This window comes from Nothobranchius furzeri, chromosome 16 (assembly GCF_043380555.1).
Source record: "Nothobranchius furzeri strain GRZ-AD chromosome 16, NfurGRZ-RIMD1, whole genome shotgun sequence".
Lineage (NCBI taxonomy): Eukaryota > Metazoa > Chordata > Actinopteri > Cyprinodontiformes > Nothobranchiidae > Nothobranchius > Nothobranchius furzeri.
Window position 1 is genome coordinate 62,276,125 of NC_091756.1, and position 23,100 is coordinate 62,299,224.

Sequence of the window (23,100 nt, forward strand, 5' to 3'; positions counted from 1 at the left end):
ATCCCAAATGAGCTAAAACGCAAGAAGCGTGGGCGCAGAGCAGGAGCAAAACGGAGACAGAGAAAGAGGAAATTCAAACCATCTCTTCCATCGATCATAATGGGCAATGTGAGATCACTGGCCAACAAGATGGAGGAACTCCAAGCCCTTTCAAGGACTCAGCCAGAGTTTCGGCAGTGTAGTGTTATGTGTTTCAGTGAGATGTGGCTGCAGGACCATATCCCCGATTTCAGCATCTCTCTGCCAGGATTCCTGACTGTACGAGCAGACAGAGATCTGAAGAGGAGCGGGAAAAGAAAAGGAGGTGGAGTGGCAGTGCTTGTCAACAACAGATGGTGCCATCCAGGTCATGTTTCAGTGAAATGTCGTCTCTGCAGCCCAGATGTTGAACTCCTGGCAGTAAAGCTTGGTTTATGCTTGACGCATTCACTTTCCGCTTGGTGGCGCGGCTCGCGGATGGAACGCGCTTCACAACTCGCAGCGTTTATGGTTCATGCGGCTCGTCTCTGCGGTGAGCCAATATTCTCCCAAACTGAACAGGGCAGCATGGAGCTCTATGGCATGCACCCAACACTACACCATAGTAGAAGTAGAAATGACTGTTTACAACATGGCATTCCAGCATTTTTAACAGCGTCCTCGTCTTTTCCGACAGTGCGAGCTATTTCTCTCCAAGAATTATTAACTACATGTTGATCCCGGTGATCTCTGAGAGCTGAATCATACAAATGTCTGTATTTACCAACCTCTGCCATACTAGTTCTTGCCGGTCTGCCATGTTTTTCCGCGTCCGTCTGTCCGCGTGGTTAGAAATTTTCCGAGGTGCACGTTGCGGAAATCTGGGGCCGTGGGGAGACGCGGTGGAGGGGCGTGGTTGTTAAAATGATGCAAAATGACGCAACTTTTCCGCGCGGAGCCGTGCAGACCTCGTGGACACGTCAAGCATAAACCAACCTTAAGTTGTCGCCCATATTATTTGCCAAGAGAGTTCACCAGTGTTGTCTTGGCAATTGTTTATATTCCACCTTCAGCCATTGCTGAAAATGCATGTGATGCCATCAGTTCCGTAGTCGCTAAGCTACAAACCCAGCACCCCAATGCATTTGTGGCTATATCTGGTGATTTTAATCGTGCCTCGCTCTCTGCTACACTTCCAACATTTCAACAGTTTGTCAGCTGCTCCACCAGAGAAAGCAAGACATTGGATTTGTGTTATGCAAATGTAAAGAATGCATACATGTCCAAAACAAGACCTCCTCTGGGACAATCAGATCACAATCTTGTTTTTCTCTGCTCAGAATACAAACCACTTGTTCAGAGGCAACCTGTGACAAGAAGAACTGTGAGAAAATGGTCACAGGACGCTAAAGAAGCCCTGCAGAGTTGTTTTGAGACCACAGATTGGATGACTCTCTGCCAAGGATATGAAGAGGACATCAATGCCATGACTGGATGTGTGACTGACTATATAAACTTCTGTGTGGACCACATCATACCCACCAGAACAGTGAGATGCTTCGCTAATAACAAACCCTGGATCACCAGTGAACTGAAGAATCTGCTAAATGAGAAAAAAATAGCCTTCAAGGAGGGAGACAGGGAATTATTGAGGAGTATACAGAAGCAACTGAAGATCAAGATCAGAGACAGCAAGGTGGCATACAGGTAGAAGCTGGGGAACAAACTACAGAGGAACAATATCAGAGATGTCTGGTCAGGGATGAAGAAGATCACAAGCTTCAAGCAGAGGAAGGATTGCACATATGGCAGCCTGGACACAGCCAATGAACTGAACAAGTACTTCAATAGGTTCAGTTCAGGAACAAACCCAGCATCCTCCTCGCCTGTCCCAAGCCAATCAGACATTCCATTCTCCTCTGATCCAACATTTTTCCTGTCACACACCAGCTCTTTTGTCCTCTAACACAGTCATGGACTCTTCTGGTTCTATAAATTTGTCTTCAACCAAGTCAGGATTTGCTGCTGCTCCATTTGCCTCCCCCTCCCACCTACCAGCTTCGTCCTTCCGTTGATGTAGCCGGCAGCGCACGCTGGGAACCGGGCTGTGCGAGCTATGAACCTCACGGACGATGCTGCTGGTTGAACTGCCCGCGTGCTCTCTCCACCCAAGCCGTGATGTGTCGGCCCTCTGTCCGCCCCAGCTCGAGAAGGAAGCATCGGAGAAGACGAGGAAAGAGAGGTAGCCGGCACGTGAGATGTCGGCCTGGATCCCTGAACAAGCGGCTGGCCCGATCCGGCCCAGCTTCTGACCCGATGGTTCCGAGATGTCTCCTGGATTACTCGGCTCCCTGCCCAGGGAACTCGGCCGGCTCTGATGGTGTATCGGCACCGCGCCACAGCCGATCGGCTCGAAGATCACGCCAGACTGGGGTTTGCTGGGAGAATCTGCGCTCGGTTATGGGCACAGAGTTAGAGGGGACTGGGTCCGTGCGCGATCTCTGTGCTGCAACCCCGCCGCAGACCTGGTTTGGTTTGGTCAATGCCAGGTCTGTGCTGAACAAAACTTTTATTCTTCGTGACTTTTTTATTCAGCATGACCTGGGTTTTCTCTGCATCTGTGAGTCCTGGATCCCGTTTGGCGACACAAGTTCCCTACTCGAGCTGGTACCACCTGGCTGCTCGTGTTTTAATATCCCCAGATCACGGGGCAGAGGTGGAGGGCTGGTTGTTGTTTTTAAATCCAGCTTTCCTTGTAAACAGCTTACTTCCACCATGTCATTTTCTTCCTTTGAACTGTGCTTATTTGAGCTGTGCATCTCCCCCCGCCTGCTCGTTGTGCTGATTTATCGGCCTCCAAAGACTGACTCTAACTTCATTAATGATTTTTGTGATCTTGTGGCAGACTGCATCCTAAAATATGATTATGTCCTATTTTTTGGTGATTTTAACATCCATATCTGCTGTCCTGATAATGTGCTTGCTAAAGGTTTTTTTAATTTGCTAGAGTCATTCAATCTAACTCAATGGGTATCATCCCCAACTCATGCCAGGGGTCACACCCTGGACCTGGTTATCTCTTATGGTCTACCCATCATGAACCTTGTGACTTTGCCTCCTGTGTTCTCTGACCACTCTCCAATACTCTGTGATGTTACGTTGCCATGTCCTGTCCCTGTGTGTGAAGCTCCAGCTACTAGGTTCAGAGCCCTGGATGCAGAAACTATTTCAAAGTTTGTGGACTGTATGTCTGTAAGGTTAGAGACCTTTAACCCAGATCCATCTAACATTGATCACTATTCACAACACTTTGATGTACTTTGTAATCAGGTCCTGGACGTGGTTGCCCCTCTCAAGCTTTGCAAGTCTCGGCCTAGGAGGGAGCCATGGCTCTCTGATGTCACACGGGCTTGTAGGCGGGCGTGTAGATCCTCTGAGAGAAAGTGGAAAAAGGATGGCCTACAGGTCTCGCGTGAGTTGTTCAGAGCATCTCTGGTTGCTTATCAGGATGCAGTGAGGGCCGCCAGAATGGCCTATTTTGCAGACATCATTGAGACAAACTCCAATAATCCTAAGATTCTCTTCAAAACGCTAAACTCAGTTCTGGTGTATCAGGAGCCTAGCTCCATGTCTCCTACAGCTGCTGGAAACTCTGAAGCTTTTCACAAATTCTTTGTTGATAAAGTGTCGGGCATTAGAGCAGTCATTTCTGGTAACTCTGTTGACCCTGTTCCAGTTCATCCATTACCACCCACCCTGAGCTCCCTCAATACAGTTTCATACTCTGAGCTGAGTAAGCTTGTTGCGAGGCAGAAGCCATCTGGCTCTCCACTTGACGTTCTGCCGCCTCGTCTCTGGAAGGCTGCCTTTCCGTTCCTTGGCCCATCACTTGGTCAGATTATCAATGGGAGCCTCAGCACAGGTGTGGTCCCAGCTGCTTTGAAAGCAGCAGTTATTCGGCCGACCCTGAAGAAACCTGGTGCTGATGTCTCTGTGATAGAAAATTACAGGCCTATCTCTACCCTGCCCTTTACATCTAAACTGCTTGAGAAAGTCGTTTATCAGCAGCTGGTCTCACATTTAGCTGACTCTGATCTGTTTGAGGTTTTCCAATCAGGGTTCAGGTCTGGCCATAGCACAGAGTCTGCTCTACTGAGGGTCCTAAATGACATCTATATATCACTAGATCAGGGTACATCTGTGCTGCTTCTGTTATTAGACCTGACAGCAGCCTTCGACACAGTTGACCACGCGATTCTACTCGATCGCTTGGAACGATGGGTTGGGATCAAAGGGTCTGCTCTGGACTGGTTTAGATCGTATCTCCACAACAGGACATTCTGTGTTAAACTGGGTGATGTTTTTTCTTCTTGGGAGGGGCTCCGGTGGGGGGTCCCGCAGGGGTCGGTCCTTGGTCCACTTTTGTTTGCCATTTATCTGCTACCTCTGGGGTCAACCTTTCGTAAACATGGCCTATCATTCCATCTGTATGCTGACGATTGCCAGATTTACTCTCCATTGTGTCAGGAGAAAGGTCACTCTATTCAGTCCTTTGTCTCCTGTGTTAATGAGGTGAAGTCTTGGCTAATGGCCAACTATCTACATCTGAATGAGGGAAAGACAGAGCTCATTGTTTTTCACCCCAACAGCAGGAATGTGGATCGTTATGCTGATCTTGGCCCTCTTTCTCCATACTCAAAACCAGTTGTTACCAGTTTGGGGGTGAAACTTGATGTAGGACTTAAATTTGATGCTCACATCAACTCTGTGATCCGGTCCAGTTTCTTTCACCTGAGACGCCTTGCTAAAATCAAGCATATGCTGTCAAGAGCCCACCTGGATCGGGTACTGCATGCCTTTGTAATTTCTCGGCTTGACTACTGCAACTCTCTATATGCAGGGTTGTGTCAGTCAACACTGCGTCGCCTACAGGTTGTGCAGAACAGCGCTGCCAGGTTCCTGACTGGGACCAGGAAACGGGACCACATCAGTCCAGTTCTGGCCTCCCTGCACTGGCTTCCGATTTCCCATCGCTCACAATTCAAAATACTCGTCTTTGTTTATCATTTCTTCCAGGGTGGTGCTCCCCCCTATCTGGCCACACTCCTGAACAGACATTCCCCATCACGCGCTCTGCGCTCCTCTGACCAAGGCCTGCTCGCTGTCCCTCGGTCTAGGTGTCATACCCGTGGGGACCGGGCTTTCTCAGTCCTAGCACCGTTACTCTGGAACCAGTTGCCACCCTCAGTTAGGCTGTCCCCTTCTCTGCCAGTCTTCAAGAGTCGCCTAAAAACACACCTCCTCCACTTGGCGTTTCCAGAACATGTTTGATTATGGCCCTCTATTATGTTGAATCCATTCCACAGTTTTCATTGGTACACTCAATCCATCCACTCAATCCAACTGTGACTCACACATTTGTATTTTACCGGAATGTTTCATCTATCTTGTTATTTCCATTTTGTATTTTGTAATTTGTATTTTGTAATTTGAATCTCTTTTATTGTTGATTTATTCAGTATAATTACTTACAACTGTACCATGTTCAGCGCTTTGGGCTTCCTGACAGGGTTGCGGAAGGCGCTTTATAAATAAAGCTTTGATTGATTGATTGATTGATCTGTCTCTGTAAGTCAGGTGAAGAGGCAGCTGGAGAGACTGAACAGGAACATGGCTGCAGGACAACCCTGAGCATTCTCTTTACAAGACTGTCCGACAACGGAAGAGTGTCTTCAGTCAGAGGCTTCTTCAGTTTGGCTGCAACACTGACCGCTACTGGAGATCCTTCCTGCCAACAGCCATTGTAATATACAACACCTCTTTGATGACTTGATTATTATTATTATTCTGAGCTACTACAGCAATCAGTTTCCCTCTGGGAATAATAAAGTATTTTTGAACTGACTACCGGGCACTGGCCCCTCTGACCACCACCAGCAGGCAAGGTGGGTTAAGTGTCTTGCCCAAGGACACAACAGCAGAATTCTCTGTCCGGAGCCGGGATCGAACTTGCAACCTTCCGATTACTGGACAACCCACTCAACCTGATGAGCTGCTGCTGCCCAGATGAGAGATATATTTGACCAAACTTTGCATTCTAAATCCATTTTTTGTTCATTACTTCTTTACATTTTTCTAATAACGGTCTCTGATAATTTCTTCAAAATTAAGCAACCAAAGAGGTTTACTTGTGACTATACTTGTAACCCAGCTTGTAATCACAGAGGAGGAATCAAATGATCAGGCAATAATCAACCAGCAATTAACTAAGAAAAAGAGGAGTTAATGGAATTTAATGAGGCTTAATTTGAAACTACAAGAGCATGAACAGACTGAGCTTACAGCTGCAGTCAACCCTGACTCTGACCTGCATACATTAGTGAATGCTGTGTTTAAACAGGCGCCAGTCCCTCCAGCAGGAGAGGCAACATGCTGATCTTGGGTCGTTCCCATTTAATAAATGTCACAGGGAGGTAACCTGAGCGCTGTCTGCAATTAACTGTGCATGGCCAGTGACGGGGTGACCTCAGGAGGAGGTGCATGCAGACAGACATCTGAACGAATGAAGTGCTGTTTAGGTCATCTGCTGTCAGACACAACACAGCCACAGGCGTTGGACAGAGATCACATAGAGCTCCGCCTGCAGCACATGCTGAAATGTAACCAACCTGGCAACAAGGTTTCACAGAGAACAGAAGGCATGTTTTCAATGGATGACGAGTAGCAGCCTGCCACTTTCATCTTTATGAATAAAGTGAACTTTCTAACCTGACACTGATGATCTGATGAAAACTCTTCCTTCATATCATCAGCCTGACGCAGTTTGTGTTGGTCTGAATGAGCTACCGAGATCCATCACAACTCTCAGCAGATCGTTTTGGACAACACTAAGGTGAGAGGGGCGGGAACAGGTTGTGTGTGTGTGTGCGTGTGTGCGCATGCGTGCGTGTGTGTGCGTGTGCGTGTGTGTGTGTGTGTGCATGTGTGTGCGTGTGTGCGTGTGTGTGTGTGTGTTCTCATCGACATTAAGCTTGTGATGCTGTAATCTCTTCATGTGGCAGAAACATCTCTGATGAGAACTGTCAAAGATGCAGATCTGTGGAGGACCACAGAGGGTGCAGCTTGTGCCACCCGGCACATCAGCTGTTCTCCTTGTTACCATCTGGCAGACGTTACAGGAGTCTGTCTGCTCGGACTACAAGACTTAAAAACAGTTTCTATCATCAAGCCATACGACACCTCAACCACAACACCTAAACACACACAACACAGGACTCAGAAGCTACCCTGCAGCTTCACAAGTACTATATTTAATCCGTACTGGTCACTTCACTTTATTGTTATTGTAATTTATATCCAAAGTGCAACACTGTAATCTATATCCTGCATAATTTATATCCTGCAATACTGTAATTTATATCTAAAGTGCAATACTGTAATTTTCTGCAGCTCATTCCTGTGCAATATCCCATCTGCCCTCCCGTCATATTTCTTTTCAGGATTTTCTTTATTGACACATATATATTTAGTCATCTTTTCCCTTTTACCATGTCTCTCTAATATTTTGCTCCTTACTATATTTTTTTGCTTTATTTTATTATATTTTTATTATATTTTATTATATTTTCTCCTGTATCATGTTGCTGAGAGACCGTTGCTCGTCATACACGTTTCATTGCAATGTTGACCCTGTGCTAACTTGCATATGACAAATAAACTAAAACTGAAAACTGAACTGTGATGAAGTACCTGACTGAAGCATTCAAACAAACTTAAAATGGTTAAAACTCTGGAGCTTTCAAATACTTTAGGAAAACCTGCATGTTTAATTTAACAACAACTTAGACATGCAAGTCATCTTCCAACATATAAGCGCTGAGGGTGCTGTCTAACTGCTGCTACCAGATACAGATTTTGGGTTTTCAAGACGTCGCACATTCATTCTAATGCAGCTATTCTCCGTCAATAAGATGAATTTTGAAGATGTTTGGGTTTTGGGTGATTTTTTTTTTCTTTTTCTTTTTTGTCCCCTTTGGGGTTAAAGATGGAGGGGGGGGGGGGGGGGGTCACCAAATAGTAGGTCACCAGAAACCGATAGGACTTAAAATGTGCTCTGTGCACATGAGAGACTATCTTAAATGTTCCTTTTCTTAACCCTTTGGTGCATAATGGTCACTACAGTGGACAGGTACTCAAAATTGTTGTTTATTTATTTATATTTGCTATTAAGCACAGCTGTTGAAGACTTTATTGCATTTGAGCCCCTCCATTTGGACTTCAGCAAGTCAAGCCAACATATTTCATGTTCAGAACGCACGCTGTCCACTGAGGTGGACATTTAATAAATTATTTGTAAATTTATAAAATTTTACAAACAATATTCATTGAAATGTGTTTCATTCACACCTAAAGATGAATGGAAAAAAACGTTACAAAAATCATGGTTGAAAATTTCATAATTCATGAATCAAAGGGTTAATGTTCCTCAAGGGGCCTACTATTGCACAAATGTTAAATAAAATACACATAAAAATGAAACAGAAGTTTTTAAAGGGCAAAGCGTTACAAGTCGTGTAATTAATCTGACACAATCAATACAGGCTCTAAATTAAATGGAGAGGTGTGATTGGTCCAAAGGGGACAGATTTGGTGTCGCTGAAAGAAAAGTGTGTTTCGTGAGGGTTTAATGGACCAAACCGCCCTGTGAAAACGGAGCAACACAAGCTAATTAGATAAAAGATCGATTCCAAGTTTAATATCTTCCTCCCTAAAGGCGTCTCTGTGAGATGCAACTGTATTAATTACAAAAACACAACCCTCGGATCAATTAGAGGCACCCTGGTACTCCTGTAGCTGGAGGAGGAGTTTTTGTTTTAGATGTTTTAGACTTTAGCGTTTTACAGTTTCAGTTGCATCATTGATTTCCTCATATCTACTCAGTGAGATTCCAGCTGAAAATGAGCATATTTGTTCATTAAATTGTGTTTCCCACGAGCCAGGAGTAGCCCAAGCCCACTGGGAGACTGGGTTTGATGGTACTGTTGCTTTTAGAAAGTGTATTTTCAGGCACTTTGCTTCCTTGAATCTGATGAAAAGTAGCTTATTTGTTCTGTCCTAACTAGATTCTAGATGAACTTTGTGAAATTCATCATTCCTAAAAATTAAAATCATGTAAATTTCATGCTAGAATGTTCAGAATGACACAGATTAGCTTTGACTGGATTGTGCAGCACTTACCGAGATCAAGGTGGATGCTGGGAACAAAGGAGTTGAGAAAAAACATGAAGATCACCACAGAGAGGACGGAGGCACACTTCACCAGGAGGACCCGGTCAGTTATCCTGTGCTGTGAGGGCAGAAACATTTATTCTTTCTGACTACTCAAGGGGCGATCTTATCACATGCCTACTGGCGTTAGTCTCAGGGGGACTTTTCAAAGACACGGCCAACTTCATTACCAGCATGGCATCGGTCTGCCGTGCTTACAGTGAGAGAGGAATAGGTCTGAGGTGAGGAATCAAAGCCTACCTTCTTCTGAAGTTCTTGAATGTTTTGCTCCCAGTTTTTATCCTCCTGAGAAATTTGTCTGCCAAATGAAACAACACAACACATTTCTTCTGAGTTTGCGTGTTTGGGCCAAATACTACCACTGTGCTCTTTCTTTTTCTCTAAACACATGTTGCACGACAAAAAAAGTGAAATAACCAAGTAACACTAGAGCAGGTTTCTATCAGAGGTGAAAAAGCAATCCTGGAGTAATAGATGTGTCCGTTTGCAGAGCTGTTGTTTGAACCTTTGGAATGTTTTCATCATCTTGCGGAGCAGATTTTCCAGGTTGAGAACTTTTTGCATCAGGAGGCATTTGACTGCTGTTTCCTCTCGACTGGCGGGGTTAATACGCTGAGCTGCTTGCCTCCAAACCAGGATCTCATGCTTGAGTTCTGGAGGAACAAGATAAAACACACATGCTTAGAGCACAGACTACACAGTTGGCATCGTGATGGAGCTCTGCGTAATGTAGCACAGCGGCTAGTCAACAACCGAGGCCAAACGAGAAGTTATCATGATGTTGGTGGTCAATATGGTACGTGAGCCCCTGCAGAGGGACTAATGCAGCCAGACGACGGGGTATTGACCAGCTCAGGAACAGCCAGTGCTGAAGCAGAGATAGAACCTCAGGGTGCTGGACTTGTGCCGATATCACTTCAAACCATCCTTTTTATAGAAGGTTGCTAGGTGACCGTAAAAGGATCTTGGGAGAAAAGTTATAAAAAAGAGAAAAATACATTCCTGCAAGCAAATCTACACAATTACCAAGAGTGTGTGTGTGTGTGTGTGGGGGGGGGGGGGTTAGGGCCCTCACTGAACAATGGCTTCCTTTAGCTTGTGTGGAGCTCAGCATGACAGCGCAGCTCTAGTCAGTACCCCTCACTCCTGTGATGAGGACGGTGAGGTGATCATCAAGGAGCTTGGTGGTCTCCATTTTAATGATCCACAGCTGTGATTCTCTCAAAGGGGGGAATGCTGTCAGATTGTGAGTCAACACTAATAAGACCATTGTTACTCCAGATTTTCAGAAAAATAAAATCACTCAGATGTCTTTGTTTTCTTAGTTTTCCCATGACCCTGATCCACGGGGCCTCAGAAGCAGAGAAAATAGACTCGATGATAGAGGAAACCAAACTAAACACCGTAGTTATAATTCCTCTGTCTGCCTCTGGACACAGAGATGAGATCATTTTAACTGGAAAATACGCCAAAGACCTGCAGTTTACAGGATTACAGGAATAATTTACACAACAGATCAGAGCTGCTGTCAGGCTTCTCTCTGGATAAGGAAATCTGTTTTCATCCTCCTGAGTCGGACTGAGCAGCTGAACATCAGAGTTACGGGGTTTTCTGGGATGAGATGTGGGGTTCAGACACAGCACCAACATGTTTTACTGCAACTGGAACATTAACAGTCCTTCTAAAAAATCTTCTCACATGATGTTAAAGTCAGTGTACACCCAACTCTGCTTAAGAAAGAAGATAAGAGTTAAAGGGCCCAGGAAGACTCGTGTTGGATATCTTCTCCATGTTTAAGCTTCATGCAAAGAACTATTTTATTCTTACAACCAGGTTTGGTTTTTTGTCATGAAGAAGAAGAAGAAAATATCATTTCTTTAGCGCCTCTCAAGATAAAAATCACGAGGCATTTCACAAAAACAAAAACAAAAAATACAAAAAATTGTAAAAATATAAAAAAGCATATAGAAAATGTTTAAAAATATATTTAAAATGAGCAAAATTAAGCAATTGCGATTTAAAAGAAAAAGTGTAAAGAAAGAGAGAGAGAGAACAGGAAAGAAGGAAACCAGTGGATCCTGAGGAAGGTGGGATAGGTGGGGAGAGCAGAATAAAGAGAGAGAGGTGAAGAAGGTCATACAAAAGCCAGCTTGAACAAGTGAGTCTTCAGCTGCTTTTTAAAGGAGACCCCTGAGTCCACTGATCTCAGGCTCAGGGGGAGAGAGGTCCAGAGTCTGGGGCCACAGCAGCAGATGATCTGTCACCTTTGACCTTTAGCCTGGTGCTGCACAACCAGTAGGCTTTGATCACTGGACCTCCGGGACCTGCTGGGGGTGTAGGGACTAAGAAGATCACCAATGTAAGATGGTGCTTGTCCATGTAAGGCCCTAGAGACCAGAACCAGGATCTTGAAATGAACCCTGACGTTGACTGGCAGCCAGTGAAGCTGGAGGAGAAGCGGGGTGATGTGGGTGTGTTTGGAGGACTTGGTCAGAAGCCGAGCACAGGCGTTCTGAACCACCTGTAGACGGTTCAGGGAGGTTCTGCTCAGACACGTGAAAAGAGAGTTACAGTAGTCTAAGCGTGAGGAGATGAAGGTGTGGAGAACTGTCTCAAGTTCAGAGCGGGACAGAATGGGACTCAGCTTAGCAACGTTCCTGAGATGGAAGAAGGAAGAGCCAACAAGAGAACTGACATGAGAATCCAGGGTGAGAGCTGGGTCAAAGGTCACGCCAAGATTCCTGACAGAAGGTTTGGTGTGGGAAGCAAGCTGACCAAGAGAGTCTCTGACTTTGGGAACCAGCTTGTCTGGGGCACAGATGAGGATCTCAGTCTTATCTTCATTCAGATGAAGAAAGCTCCCACCATCCAGGTTTTGATAGAGTCTAAGCAGGTGTGTAACAGCTGCAGCTTAGACATCTCATGGGGCTTAAAGGAGATGTACAGTTGGATGTCATCTGCATAAAGATGTAAGCTGTAGCTACATTGTAGCTCATCGCCATCGGTGTGCGAATGGATGAATGATACACTGTAGTAAGACTTTGGAGTCCTACGACTCAGAAAGGCGCCACACAAGAGCGGGTCATTTCATTTCACTTGAGCCAGCAGTTCAGACATTAATGGCTGTGTGTTGAATTATTTTGAAGGAACATCAAATTCACACCATTATACAAGCTGCACACTCATTAGTTTATATTCTGTCAGAGTTTTTTGTCTTTAGTGTTGTCCCTTGAAAAACGATATAATAAAATATTTGCACAAATGTAAGGGGTGCACTCACTCTTGTGAGATACTGTAAGCTTCATGCACTATTACCACCATTATTTCCACATTATTTCCATTATTACCACCATTATTTCCACAATCCAGTGATACTGTAGGAGTGTCATATCTCCATGGCAGTCCAAAACAGATCTTAAATTACAGTCAAGTGAAATATGAATATAAAGAGCCACACTTTTGGAGGATGGTGCAGAATAATTCCAAAAGTATTGTGCGCTATAAAAATTTCTAACAATCAATCAGCTGATGTCATTTTACATCATATAATTTACACCGTGCTTTAAACTGTCTAGTATTATGGATTAGGCCCTAAAACATTAACACTTGATCACAAGCTCATGAACGTTAGCACTAATGTCAAACATTATACATCTATGAGCTCACCAGGAATTGGCATCATCATTGAGTCATTTTAATCATTTTTGCACACAACATGCCGGTACCTGCTGCTCACTTCCATAGCTGATGCTAACCTAAAGCAGCCAGACTGCTGCCAGACCAGAAGAAACACTGTGCTGGTTACAAAATGCTTTTTTCTCACTTATCTAACTCAGAAAGGCGGCAAAAGACAAAATTTCACTTAGGAGTGGGATATCCCTTTAAATGACAGTGTCATGTAGATCTGTCAGGAGTTTCAAATGCTAGAGTTTCACCATTCATTCAAGTTTATTTATAAAGCGCCAAATCACGACAAGAGTCGTCTTAAGGCACTTCACAGTAAATATTCCAATACAGGTCAGTTCATTAAGCCAATCAGTCAAATATTTCCAATATAAGGAACCCAGCAGAATGCATGGAGTCACTGACTGGTGTCAGAGTCTTTACAGCAAGCCTCTATCTGTCATGATCCTGCCATGCCTGGACCTCCATGCACCATCATTCACCTCATCAGCTTTCACACCTGGTCCCGTCATCTAGCCCCAGCCAACCCTGTTTCCACAGCAACCCCAGCTTCATCCACTTCACCTGCTCCTCACACCTCAGCTCATCACACACACCTGCTTCCCCTGCTACTTAAGAACCAGCCATCCAACCATTCAGAGCCAGATTATTGAATGCTCCTGCTAGTAGATCTTCCAGCCTTCAGTCATCCTGCCTGCTTCTAGTGTCCTGGCCTCGTTCCCATGCCTGACCATCACCAAGAACTCTGCCTGCCACCACAACCCTAGCCTGTCTACAAGCACGTCTCCAGCCTGCTCCCTTTACCTGCTTAGTTCTGATCTGGCTTCGACCCAGGCCTGCCTTCGACTCTGCCCTTACCTGAGTATTCCTCAGGTAACACCTCATCGTAGCTCTGGCTAATAAAAACTGTTTAAAACGTCTTACTGTGTTTGGTGTCTTCACGGGTCCTCTAGTTCAGTTCGTGACACTATCAGAAGCTAATGTGGAAGATAGGCTTAGGAAAATGTTTTCATGTTCAACCTGCATGAAAAACTCAGATTGACCGACTAAAATCAGAAATAATAATTAAATTTAGTTTTTCAGTGTTCCACACTTTAAGATGTTATCAGAGAAATGCCTTTAACTGTTGTGACCGGTGAACTGCAGCAGAACAAAACAGCGTGATGGTAATGTTGGTCCTGCACCACAAAATGTTTGTTGTTCAAACCTGAAATCAATAATACTCAATTCAATTCAATTCAAGTTTATTTATAAAGTGCCAAATCACGACAAGAGTCGTCTCAAGGCGCTTCACATAATAAACATTCCAATTCAGGTCAGTTCATTAAGCCAATCAGAAATAAAGTTTCCTATATAAGGAACCCAGCAAATTACAGCAAGTCACTGACTAGTGTCAGTGACTATACAGCAATCCTCATACCAAGCAAGCATGCAGTGACAGTGGAGAGGAAAACTCCCTTTTAACAGGAAGAAACCTCCAGAGGATCCTGGCTGAGTATAAGCAGCCATCCTCCACGACTCACTGGGGATGGAGAAGACAGAGCACGCACACAAACACAAACACACACACACACACACACACACACACACACACACACACACACACACACACACACACACACACACACACACACACACACACACCAAGTAGTGTGTCTATAGTTACATTGTGATTTCTTAGTAAATATTGTATTTGGTGAGAGATAAACTTTATTGTATTTATCCTAGTGGATCTATAATTAAATGGGTAAACTAGTAGTAGCACATCAAAAGTCAAGGAAACCAAAAAGTTATTATCAGGAGAGGGAGAATGTTTAAGTGGTTAGCAGCAGTGTGCTAGTCGATGGCCCCCTCCATGAGGCCACCACAGCTCAGCAGAACGTCGTTGTCATTGTAATACGATTATATCATAATAGCATCTGGTCAGTTATCAATGTTATAAATTCATATGTCTGTGACTAAATTGTTGTGCTAGCTGTACAGTTGTGCTACAGTGATAAAATATGAGAGCGTAATATGAGAGTACTTAGGTTAATTTGTTTTCCTCATTTACATAAGTAACCACCTGAATACATTATAATGTAAAAATCAACAGGGACCAATTGGAGGCTTTTACCGTTATGTTAGTGGGGTTTCATATAAATGTGCACTATTATAATTTCACAGAGAATACTCATGATTAACTTAAGATACTGCTGTAAATTGTATTTAAACTGATTTCAGACACATAGAAGCAAATAATGTGATTCATCCATTATCTGAACCCGCTTGTTTACGCAGGGTCGCGGGGGGGCTGGTGCCTATCTGCAGCCGTCAACAGGTACACAGGTGAGGTACACCCTGGACAGGTTGCCAGTCAATTGCATGGCAACACAGAGACACACAGGACAAACAACAGTGCACAAACACACACACACACACACACACACACACACACACACACACACACACACACTCACACCTAAGGACAATTTAGACAGACCAGTGAACCTGACAGTCATGTTTTTGGACTGTGGGAGGAAGTCTGAGTACGCGGAGAGAACCCACGCATGCACAGGGAGAACATGCTAACTCCATGCAGAAAGACCCCAGGCTGGGATGTGAACCCAGGACCTTCTTTCTGCAAGGCAACAGCGCTAACCACTGCACCACTGTGCAGCCTGGCAAGCGTGTTCAACAAAACAGATTTTTAAGAGTTTTTGAAAAAAAAAATCATTAAACAGATTAATTTGCGAAAGCAAAATCATCATTTTGTTCATCAACATTGGTAAAATGTACATGTTTGAACACTGTTGCTTACCAACAATTTCAATGGATTCTTTGTTGTAAAGTTTTGTGTTCCAGTAGAGCAGCCGCAGGAAAGGAAATGAGGTGAAAAGGACGAGGCATATCCCGAGGAACATGTAGCCTGTGAAGCTGGCAAAATCGATCCCCTGAAACAAACACAACGAGAATCTGTTAGACAGTCACAACATGCTCCAGCCTGTGTTCAGACCGGACCAACGGCGCAGACGACAGGAATCTGAACGTAGTGGTGAACTCGACGGAACAGTGAAAAGAATGAATTCAAGCGCTCCGTGTGTGACACACACCAGGAGATATGGAAACATGAAGTGGATATGTTTATTATCTTAATTAAAATAATGTCCGCTTATGAATTCAAAGGGAATCCTCTCACCCACCATGATCCCAGGTCTGTGTTCCATCTCAAAATTATTTTTAGGTCCTGGAGGATTTTTCTCATTTCAGATGAATAAATCTCTAACTTGGCATAAAGCACAAACTTCCTGTCTGAGTAGCGTCTACCGGGTCTCCTCAGACCCGTAAGCATAATGGTCACTACAGTGGACAGCTACTCAAAACATTTTTTGCTATTAAGCAGAGCTGTTGATCAATCTTTTGCATTTGAGCTTCCACAAAGAACTCTAGATTCAAGCCAGCGTCTGTTCCAAACATGTTATCTACTGTAGAGGACATGTGATTTTATGTTACCTGGTCAGAAAAGTTTACTCGAAATTTGTTTTATTCATGCCTGAAGATAAATAAAAAACGTAGTTAAAATAATTAAAATTCATGCGTAGAAAGGTTGAATATTGTTGGAAATGTTGCATTTGGTCTAATGTAGACATTATGCTCAAACACAATATTGCAAGGCCTAGCTTGATCTGTTAGAATAAACAAACACGCTCACAGAGACCCTCAAGCAAGAGAATTACAACCTTTCCACCGCTGGAGGGAGCTAGAAATGCACTTTTTTCAACATAATCCATGCATGTATGCACAAGAACACCTAGCCAGCCTCTGAGTGTTTCCTGCATACTTTGTTTTAGACTGCAGAGTGAAGACAACAATCCTAGACACGGTGACAAAACTGGTTCAGAGTGACCCCTTCAGGATTTAAATATGAAGACAAAAACAGAGAGAGACCGGCGCATGGCTTAAAGAGTCTCAGGTCACATCTCGGTAGACTCAAATCGCATGTTCCTTTTGTGTTAGAGTTTATTTCATCACTATGTCACCCCATTGCCTCACTCTTGTAATGAAACTTCCCTTTGTCTCAGTGGAGACCTGCTTTCCTCTCTGGAAAGGAGACACTTGTGTTTCTTATACATTCTATGTATTTGCTGTATACCCTTGTCAGTGGCCTAGTGGTAGAGTCTGCCCTAGTACTGGGATATCAGGGTTCACATCCTGGTCGGGTCATACCAAAGACCCAATGCCTTCCTGCTTGACAGTCAGCTTAAAGGGGTTGGATTGGAGGGGATTAACCACCAAATAGTTCCCGAGCGCAGCCACTGCTGCAGCTCACTGCTTCCCACGGGGATGGGTCAAAGATGAATTTCATCAGTGTGTGATGAATGGGGCTTTAGTTTAAACTAAAACCAGAAAGAAAATGTAGAATTTATCAAATATGCATGGAGCATTTATTCTGTGTACATTGCACCTCAACTTTGTGATGGTCTGTTTTATCCTTACGTACCACTGACAGTCTGGACACTTAACTCTGAAGTGCCTTTTCTCCCTCCCCCTGACTCTGTCCTCACATAAACCCTCTGGATCTATAACGGTAGCGCGACTCGGGTTGTGAATGACCACAGTCACCAATTCTTGTCATGTGTCTATGTTTGATCTCAGAATTGTGTGTACTGAAGCTCTAATTTCCCTCTGAGATTAATAAAGTATTTTTGAATTGAATTGAATTAAAAAACAGCTAAAGACCCTTTTTTAAAGCTGCTTTTACATCAATCTTTTGTTTTCTTTATTTTTACTTAAATTTGTAATCATCTTTCATCTGTTTTACGATATTTTTATTTTATGACTTCATTTTTTCTGATGTAAATCTATTTCATTATGATTTTATGACTTTATGTTTTATTTTGTTTTGATCTATGCACTTTGTGATTCTATATCTGTGACAAGCGCTATATAAATAAAATGTACTACATTAGTGCAGTGTGTCCCATCCCTGGTCCTCAGGGCACACTTACCTGCATACTTTTCATGTCTCTGCTTCGGCACACCTGATTTGCATAGGCTCCTCAGGAGGACATCAAGTGCTGCAGATGCCTGTTAATCACTCATTCATTCACTTGTGGTGTTTTAAAGGGCAACATGGAAAACATGCAGGACAGTGTGGCTTGAGAACCGGGGTTGTAAAGTATTACATTCAGAATGAAAAGATTTTAAAGCAATTAGCTTCAACAAATATTTAAACAATATCTAAAATATAATCTAAATGCATGTTTTCAAATAAGAAAAATTGATTAACATCTAAATATTGAAAATAAAAAATAAATACATATTTACACCCATTTTACGTTGTTTGCTTATGTTTGTCTGAATTTGCGTGTTAGATATGTTTTTGGCTAAAACAACCACACTTGTATTAAGATTTAAATATTGAGATAAAATGTTACATATTTTAATTTGCTTCTAAGCATCTAGATTTTAGAGCTTTAGATCTCATTCTTTTCATTTTAACATGACTGTTTGCTGGATTTGTACATGTAGGCAGTTTTCTAAATAAATGTTCTGAAAATGTGACTTGACAAGTTCACCTTTTTGTTGTAGCTGTTCTTTTAAATGTATAACTTTACAGTCGGTTCCCTAAACCATGCTTAAGTCCCTCAACACCAACAAGGAGGAATCGAAACGAACCAACAGATACTGTGAGTACATCATAGAGCCAGGATCTAGGGGTGTTTATCAGGGGCCTGACACCGCTGAGTGTGCTGCTGCTTTGCTCCTGTGGTTCTTAAACCTGACAAATAAAAGAAAAAGAAAAGAAAAACCCAACAGCATGTTGTAGAAGCTTGGTGTGAGCCTCTGTATCCCAGAGCAAACCACATACCGCTGCAAATGCAAAGGCTAAAATGTCACATGCACCAAACAGATGCCACATCGAGCAGTTGGGGAAATGTCATGTTTCTGGAGGCATGGCAATATTCTACAATGAAGAAAGAAAGAAAGAAAGAAAGAAAGAAAGAAAGAAAGAAAGAAAGAAAGAAAGAAAGAAAGAAAGAAAGAAAGAAAGAAAGAAAGAAAGAAAGAAAGAAAGAAAGAAAGAAAGAAAGAAAGAAAGAAAGAAAGAAAGAAAGAAAGAAAGAAAGAAAGAGAAAAGCATGACAGCTATACCTCTGGCTTGAAACTGCTCTGATTAACTCAGTGGGACGGGATCCTGTAAGACGTCCCCTGGCCAGCTGAGGGACAAAGTCCCTTCAGAGTGTCCTGGTTCTTTCTTTAGGTCTCCTCCTGGTTGAACGTGCCCAGAAACCCAGCGGGTCTACTCTGAGCCCCTCCCGGAAGACTATGCTTCTCACCCTATCTCTAAGCGAGAGCCCAGCTACCCTGCAGAGAAAACTCATTTTGATCGCTTTTTTCTGCGATCTCGTTCTTTCGGTCACTACCCAAAGCTCGTGACCATAGGCGAGGGTAGGAACGTGGATCGACCAGTAAAGTGAGAGCTTTGCCTTCTGGCTCAGCTCTCTCTTCACCACGACAGACTGGTACAACGCCCGCATCACTGCAAACGCAGCACCAATTCCCCTATTACTCTCACACTCCATTTTTCCCTCACTCGTGAACACGACCCCGAGACCACTTGAGACAGGACCTCGTCCCTGACCTGGAGAAGAATTTGGAGGAGCTGATTTTCATCCCAGACACTTTTCTTCATAGATGTTCATTCTCAACTTAAACTCAAATTAACCTGGATTAAAGCTTCTTTCTGGAGTATTTCTCTTATCCGATGGCACCATCTAGTGGCTGACAAGCATATCACACAAAAACTCTGTTGCTCTATTTGTTTAGGATGGCGACTTCACGTTTCTGTTTATAAATGTGCGTCTGCAGCCAACAAACAGAGCTAAAACACGTTGTTTTATGAGTATTATTCTCATGTCATGTTGTGTTCTCATATATTTATCATCCATCAGTTCTGAAAGGGGAAAACGCTGGAAAGCAATGTGAAGAGCCACGGCTAACATAGTGCCGTACCATTTAGTTGTCACAACAACGTTCACAAACATCATAAACATAACACATCATGGAGGAGCTCAGATGAGAGTTGAGTGACTTTACATGTGATTACATCAGCAGTGGCACTGTCTCCTTTAATCAGACAAGTCCCAAAGAGCAGGATTTAGAGGATGTCTGAAGGGAAGATAGTGGTAAATCTGTCTCTGCAACAACAGCCTCCTGAGTGACAACAACAATGACTGGCAGGTGATTATTTCACTGCTTTTGACATTTTAATTCCTTTGATTTATTATGGCTAAGGCATAGATAAAAATTGGTTTCCTGGCCACTAAATTTTCAGTCATAACCTCCACAGTAAAGAAAGGAAGGGTCACCTTTGATGAGCACTTAAATGCTTGTGTTGAGCCGTAATTTGAAACTCAGTGAGCAGACATGTTGTAACAGGAAGACCACAGCTTGAAAAAGAAGGCTGGCAACATCTAAATCCCCCAGGAGACTGCTGTCTCCTTTCCTTTTGCCTATATACAAAGCTAACTTCCTGTTTGACAGGCAGCTATGCCGTCGACAGTGGCGGTTAGGGATGCTCAAAGCTAAAGACAGAGTCCTATCAGGTATGTTTGGCCTGTGGGACTCAGGAGGCAGCTGATGGGTACCAGCAGTCCAAACGTAATGCAGCTTGGGTCGTCATGGAGACAAAACCCCAGACATGGGTTGAGGCATGGAGGTATGTTGGTGAAATCATGGAGCAAGACTTCGGTATGGTTTCGAGAAGACTCTGGTCCGCCATCTGGCACCAAAGGAGAAGAAACCAGTGTGTTAACAACACTGTTTATAGTGGGGACAGTGGGCTGCTGACGTCAACTCGGGACGTAGTGGTGGGTGGAGTACTTCAAAGACCTCCTCAGTCCCACTGGCACATCTTCCGATGAAGAAGCAAAGTCTGGTGACCTTGGGTTGGGCTCTCCAGTCTCTGTTGCTGAGGTCACTGAGGTCATCAAAAAGCTCCTGGGTGGCAAGGCCCCGGGGGTGGATGAGATCCATCTGGAGTTCCTCAAGGCTCTGGATGTTGTGGAGCTGTGTTGGCTGATGCAGCTCCACAACATTGCGTGGATGTCAAGGGCAGTCCCACTGGATTGGCAGACTGGGTGGTCCCCCATTTAAAAAGGGTGACCGCAGGAAGTGTTCCAACTACTGGAGGATCACACTCCTGAGCCCCCTGGTAAAGCCTATTCATGGATTCAGGAGGAGCAATGTAGCTGGTTTTCATCCTGGCCGTGGAACACTAGACCCTTAGGGGTCCTGGAGGATTCGTAGGAGTTCTCCCAAAGAATCTAAATGTGTTTTGTGGATTTGAAGAAGGCATTCGACCCTGCCCTCTGGGGGGGCTTTGTGGGGGGTACTTCGAGAGTGTCTGGTACCAGGCTGTCTGATGCAGGCGATACCAGACCTTGGTGCCCATTGCCGGCAGTAAGTCAGGCTTAATTCCAGTAAGAATTATCACTAAATACCTCAAATATAAAACTGATTATTATGGAACAAACACAAAACAGCATCCGTCAGTACTGCATCTCTTTGTGGTTTGCTGGCTGCTTCGCTGCCTTGGCGCTGCAGAAAGTTAATCATATCTGCAGAAAAGATTAATGGCTGTTCTATGTCCTCCCTGGAAGATCTCGCCACCTCAAGCTACTGCAGTAGGGCCCAAAATATCATCAAAGACCCCTCCCACCCCAGTCGCCATCTCAATGAACTCCTGCCATGCAACAGGTGCCGTGAAGCTTTGAAACCAAGAAACAGCAACCTGAGGAGCAGCTTTCTCCCCACAACGAAGACAACAAATCAACTCTCTCGACAGCGATTAGAGCAAAAACCTCAGTCATGAGAGCACTAAATCCACTTCAGCTTGAATAATGTTTCTGCTGCTGTATTCTGTTATTTGCACATCCCAGTGACTCCTTTTACGTAAGTATTCTTACATCTACCTTTTTTCTTATCTTGTGTTTGTTTTTATCTGTTATGTCAAACGCACCAAATAAATACAATCCAGTTTCACTGTTTTCACATTCAACAAAAAGGCTTTCTGGTTCGGATTTTGTTTCAGTTTTGTATTTTAGAAATATTTAAAGACAAAAAGGATGATTTTTAGGTGAAAGAGGAAGCACTGGAAGGCAAACTGACTAACAGCAACTTCATTTGTGATCCAGTTTCAACTTGAACATACAACAAGGACCAGAGAGGTGTTTTGCGTTTTTCTCTGCAAACGCTGTAGTTTTTGGTTGTTTTGATTTTAAAGGTATGTTTAGTTTAGTTTATTTTAGTTTATTTGTCATATGCAAGTTAGCACAGGGTCAACATTGCAATGAAATGTGTTTGACGAGCAGCGGTCTCTCAGCAGCATCATACAATAGAAAAAAAGAGCAAGGTATAATAAAGTAAAAGCAAAATATTAGAGAGTCATGCTAAAAGTAAAAGCTTACTAAATAGATAAGTAAGTATAGATGACTAAATATAAATATATCTAAAGAAAAAGTGAGTAGTAACATTAAAATGAAGTAACCAGTGCAGATTAAATTTTACTTGTGGAGCTGCAGGGTAACATCTGTATCCTGTGTTGTGTGTGTTTAAGTGTGTGTTTAAGTGTAATGGTTGAGGTGTCGTATGGCTTGGTGGTAGAAACTGTTTTTAAGTCTCGTAGTCCGAGCAGGCAGACTCCTGTAACGCCTGCCAGATGGTAATGAGGAGAACAGCTGATGCGCTGGGTGGCTGTGGTCCTTGATGATGCTGTGTGCTTTCCGGAGGCATCGCTGGAGATAAATGTCCTGAATGGCAGGAAGCCTTGTGCCAGTGATGTGTGTTTACAGCTAGAGGTTCGTATTATGCTTCAAAATGGGAGTTCCTGATAAAATGTAAAAAAGAAAGGTTGCTCCAGATTTACTAATCATAGATGTAAATGAATCTGTTTTCTGTACTGATTATTTTTCTCATTATTGTTTAGTTTTTAGGTCTCACTGATGGGTCAGGCTGCTGTCAGAGGATCGTGTGAGAACAGAGCTTACTTCTCTGCGCAGGCCCTGGTTTGATACTATAATCACATTGGGTGGATCTCCGACAGCTGTGGCGGCCCCTCCAATGTTGGTGAAGATTACTTCTGCAATCAAGACATGTCTGGGGTCCAGATTAAGCACCTCACACAAC

At 43.6% G+C, this 23,100-nt stretch overlaps 1 protein-coding gene across 1 annotated transcript in view; it reads right to left on the reverse strand.

The window, feature by feature from the left end:
- The window catches only part of oca2 (oculocutaneous albinism II), a 66,304-nt gene that overhangs the window by 22,929 nt on the left and 20,275 nt on the right, over positions 1–23,100 (reverse strand). Inside the window, exons 14-18 of the mRNA XM_015975783.3 lie at positions 22,962–23,100; positions 15,731–15,863; positions 9,752–9,899; positions 9,487–9,544; positions 9,196–9,304 (exon numbers count right to left, since the gene is read on the reverse strand). Coding sequence (XP_015831269.3) covers positions 9,196–9,304; positions 9,487–9,544; positions 9,752–9,899; positions 15,731–15,863; positions 22,962–23,100 — 587 coding nt within the window. The remainder of the gene's footprint in view (positions 1–9,195; positions 9,305–9,486; positions 9,545–9,751; positions 9,900–15,730; positions 15,864–22,961) is intronic.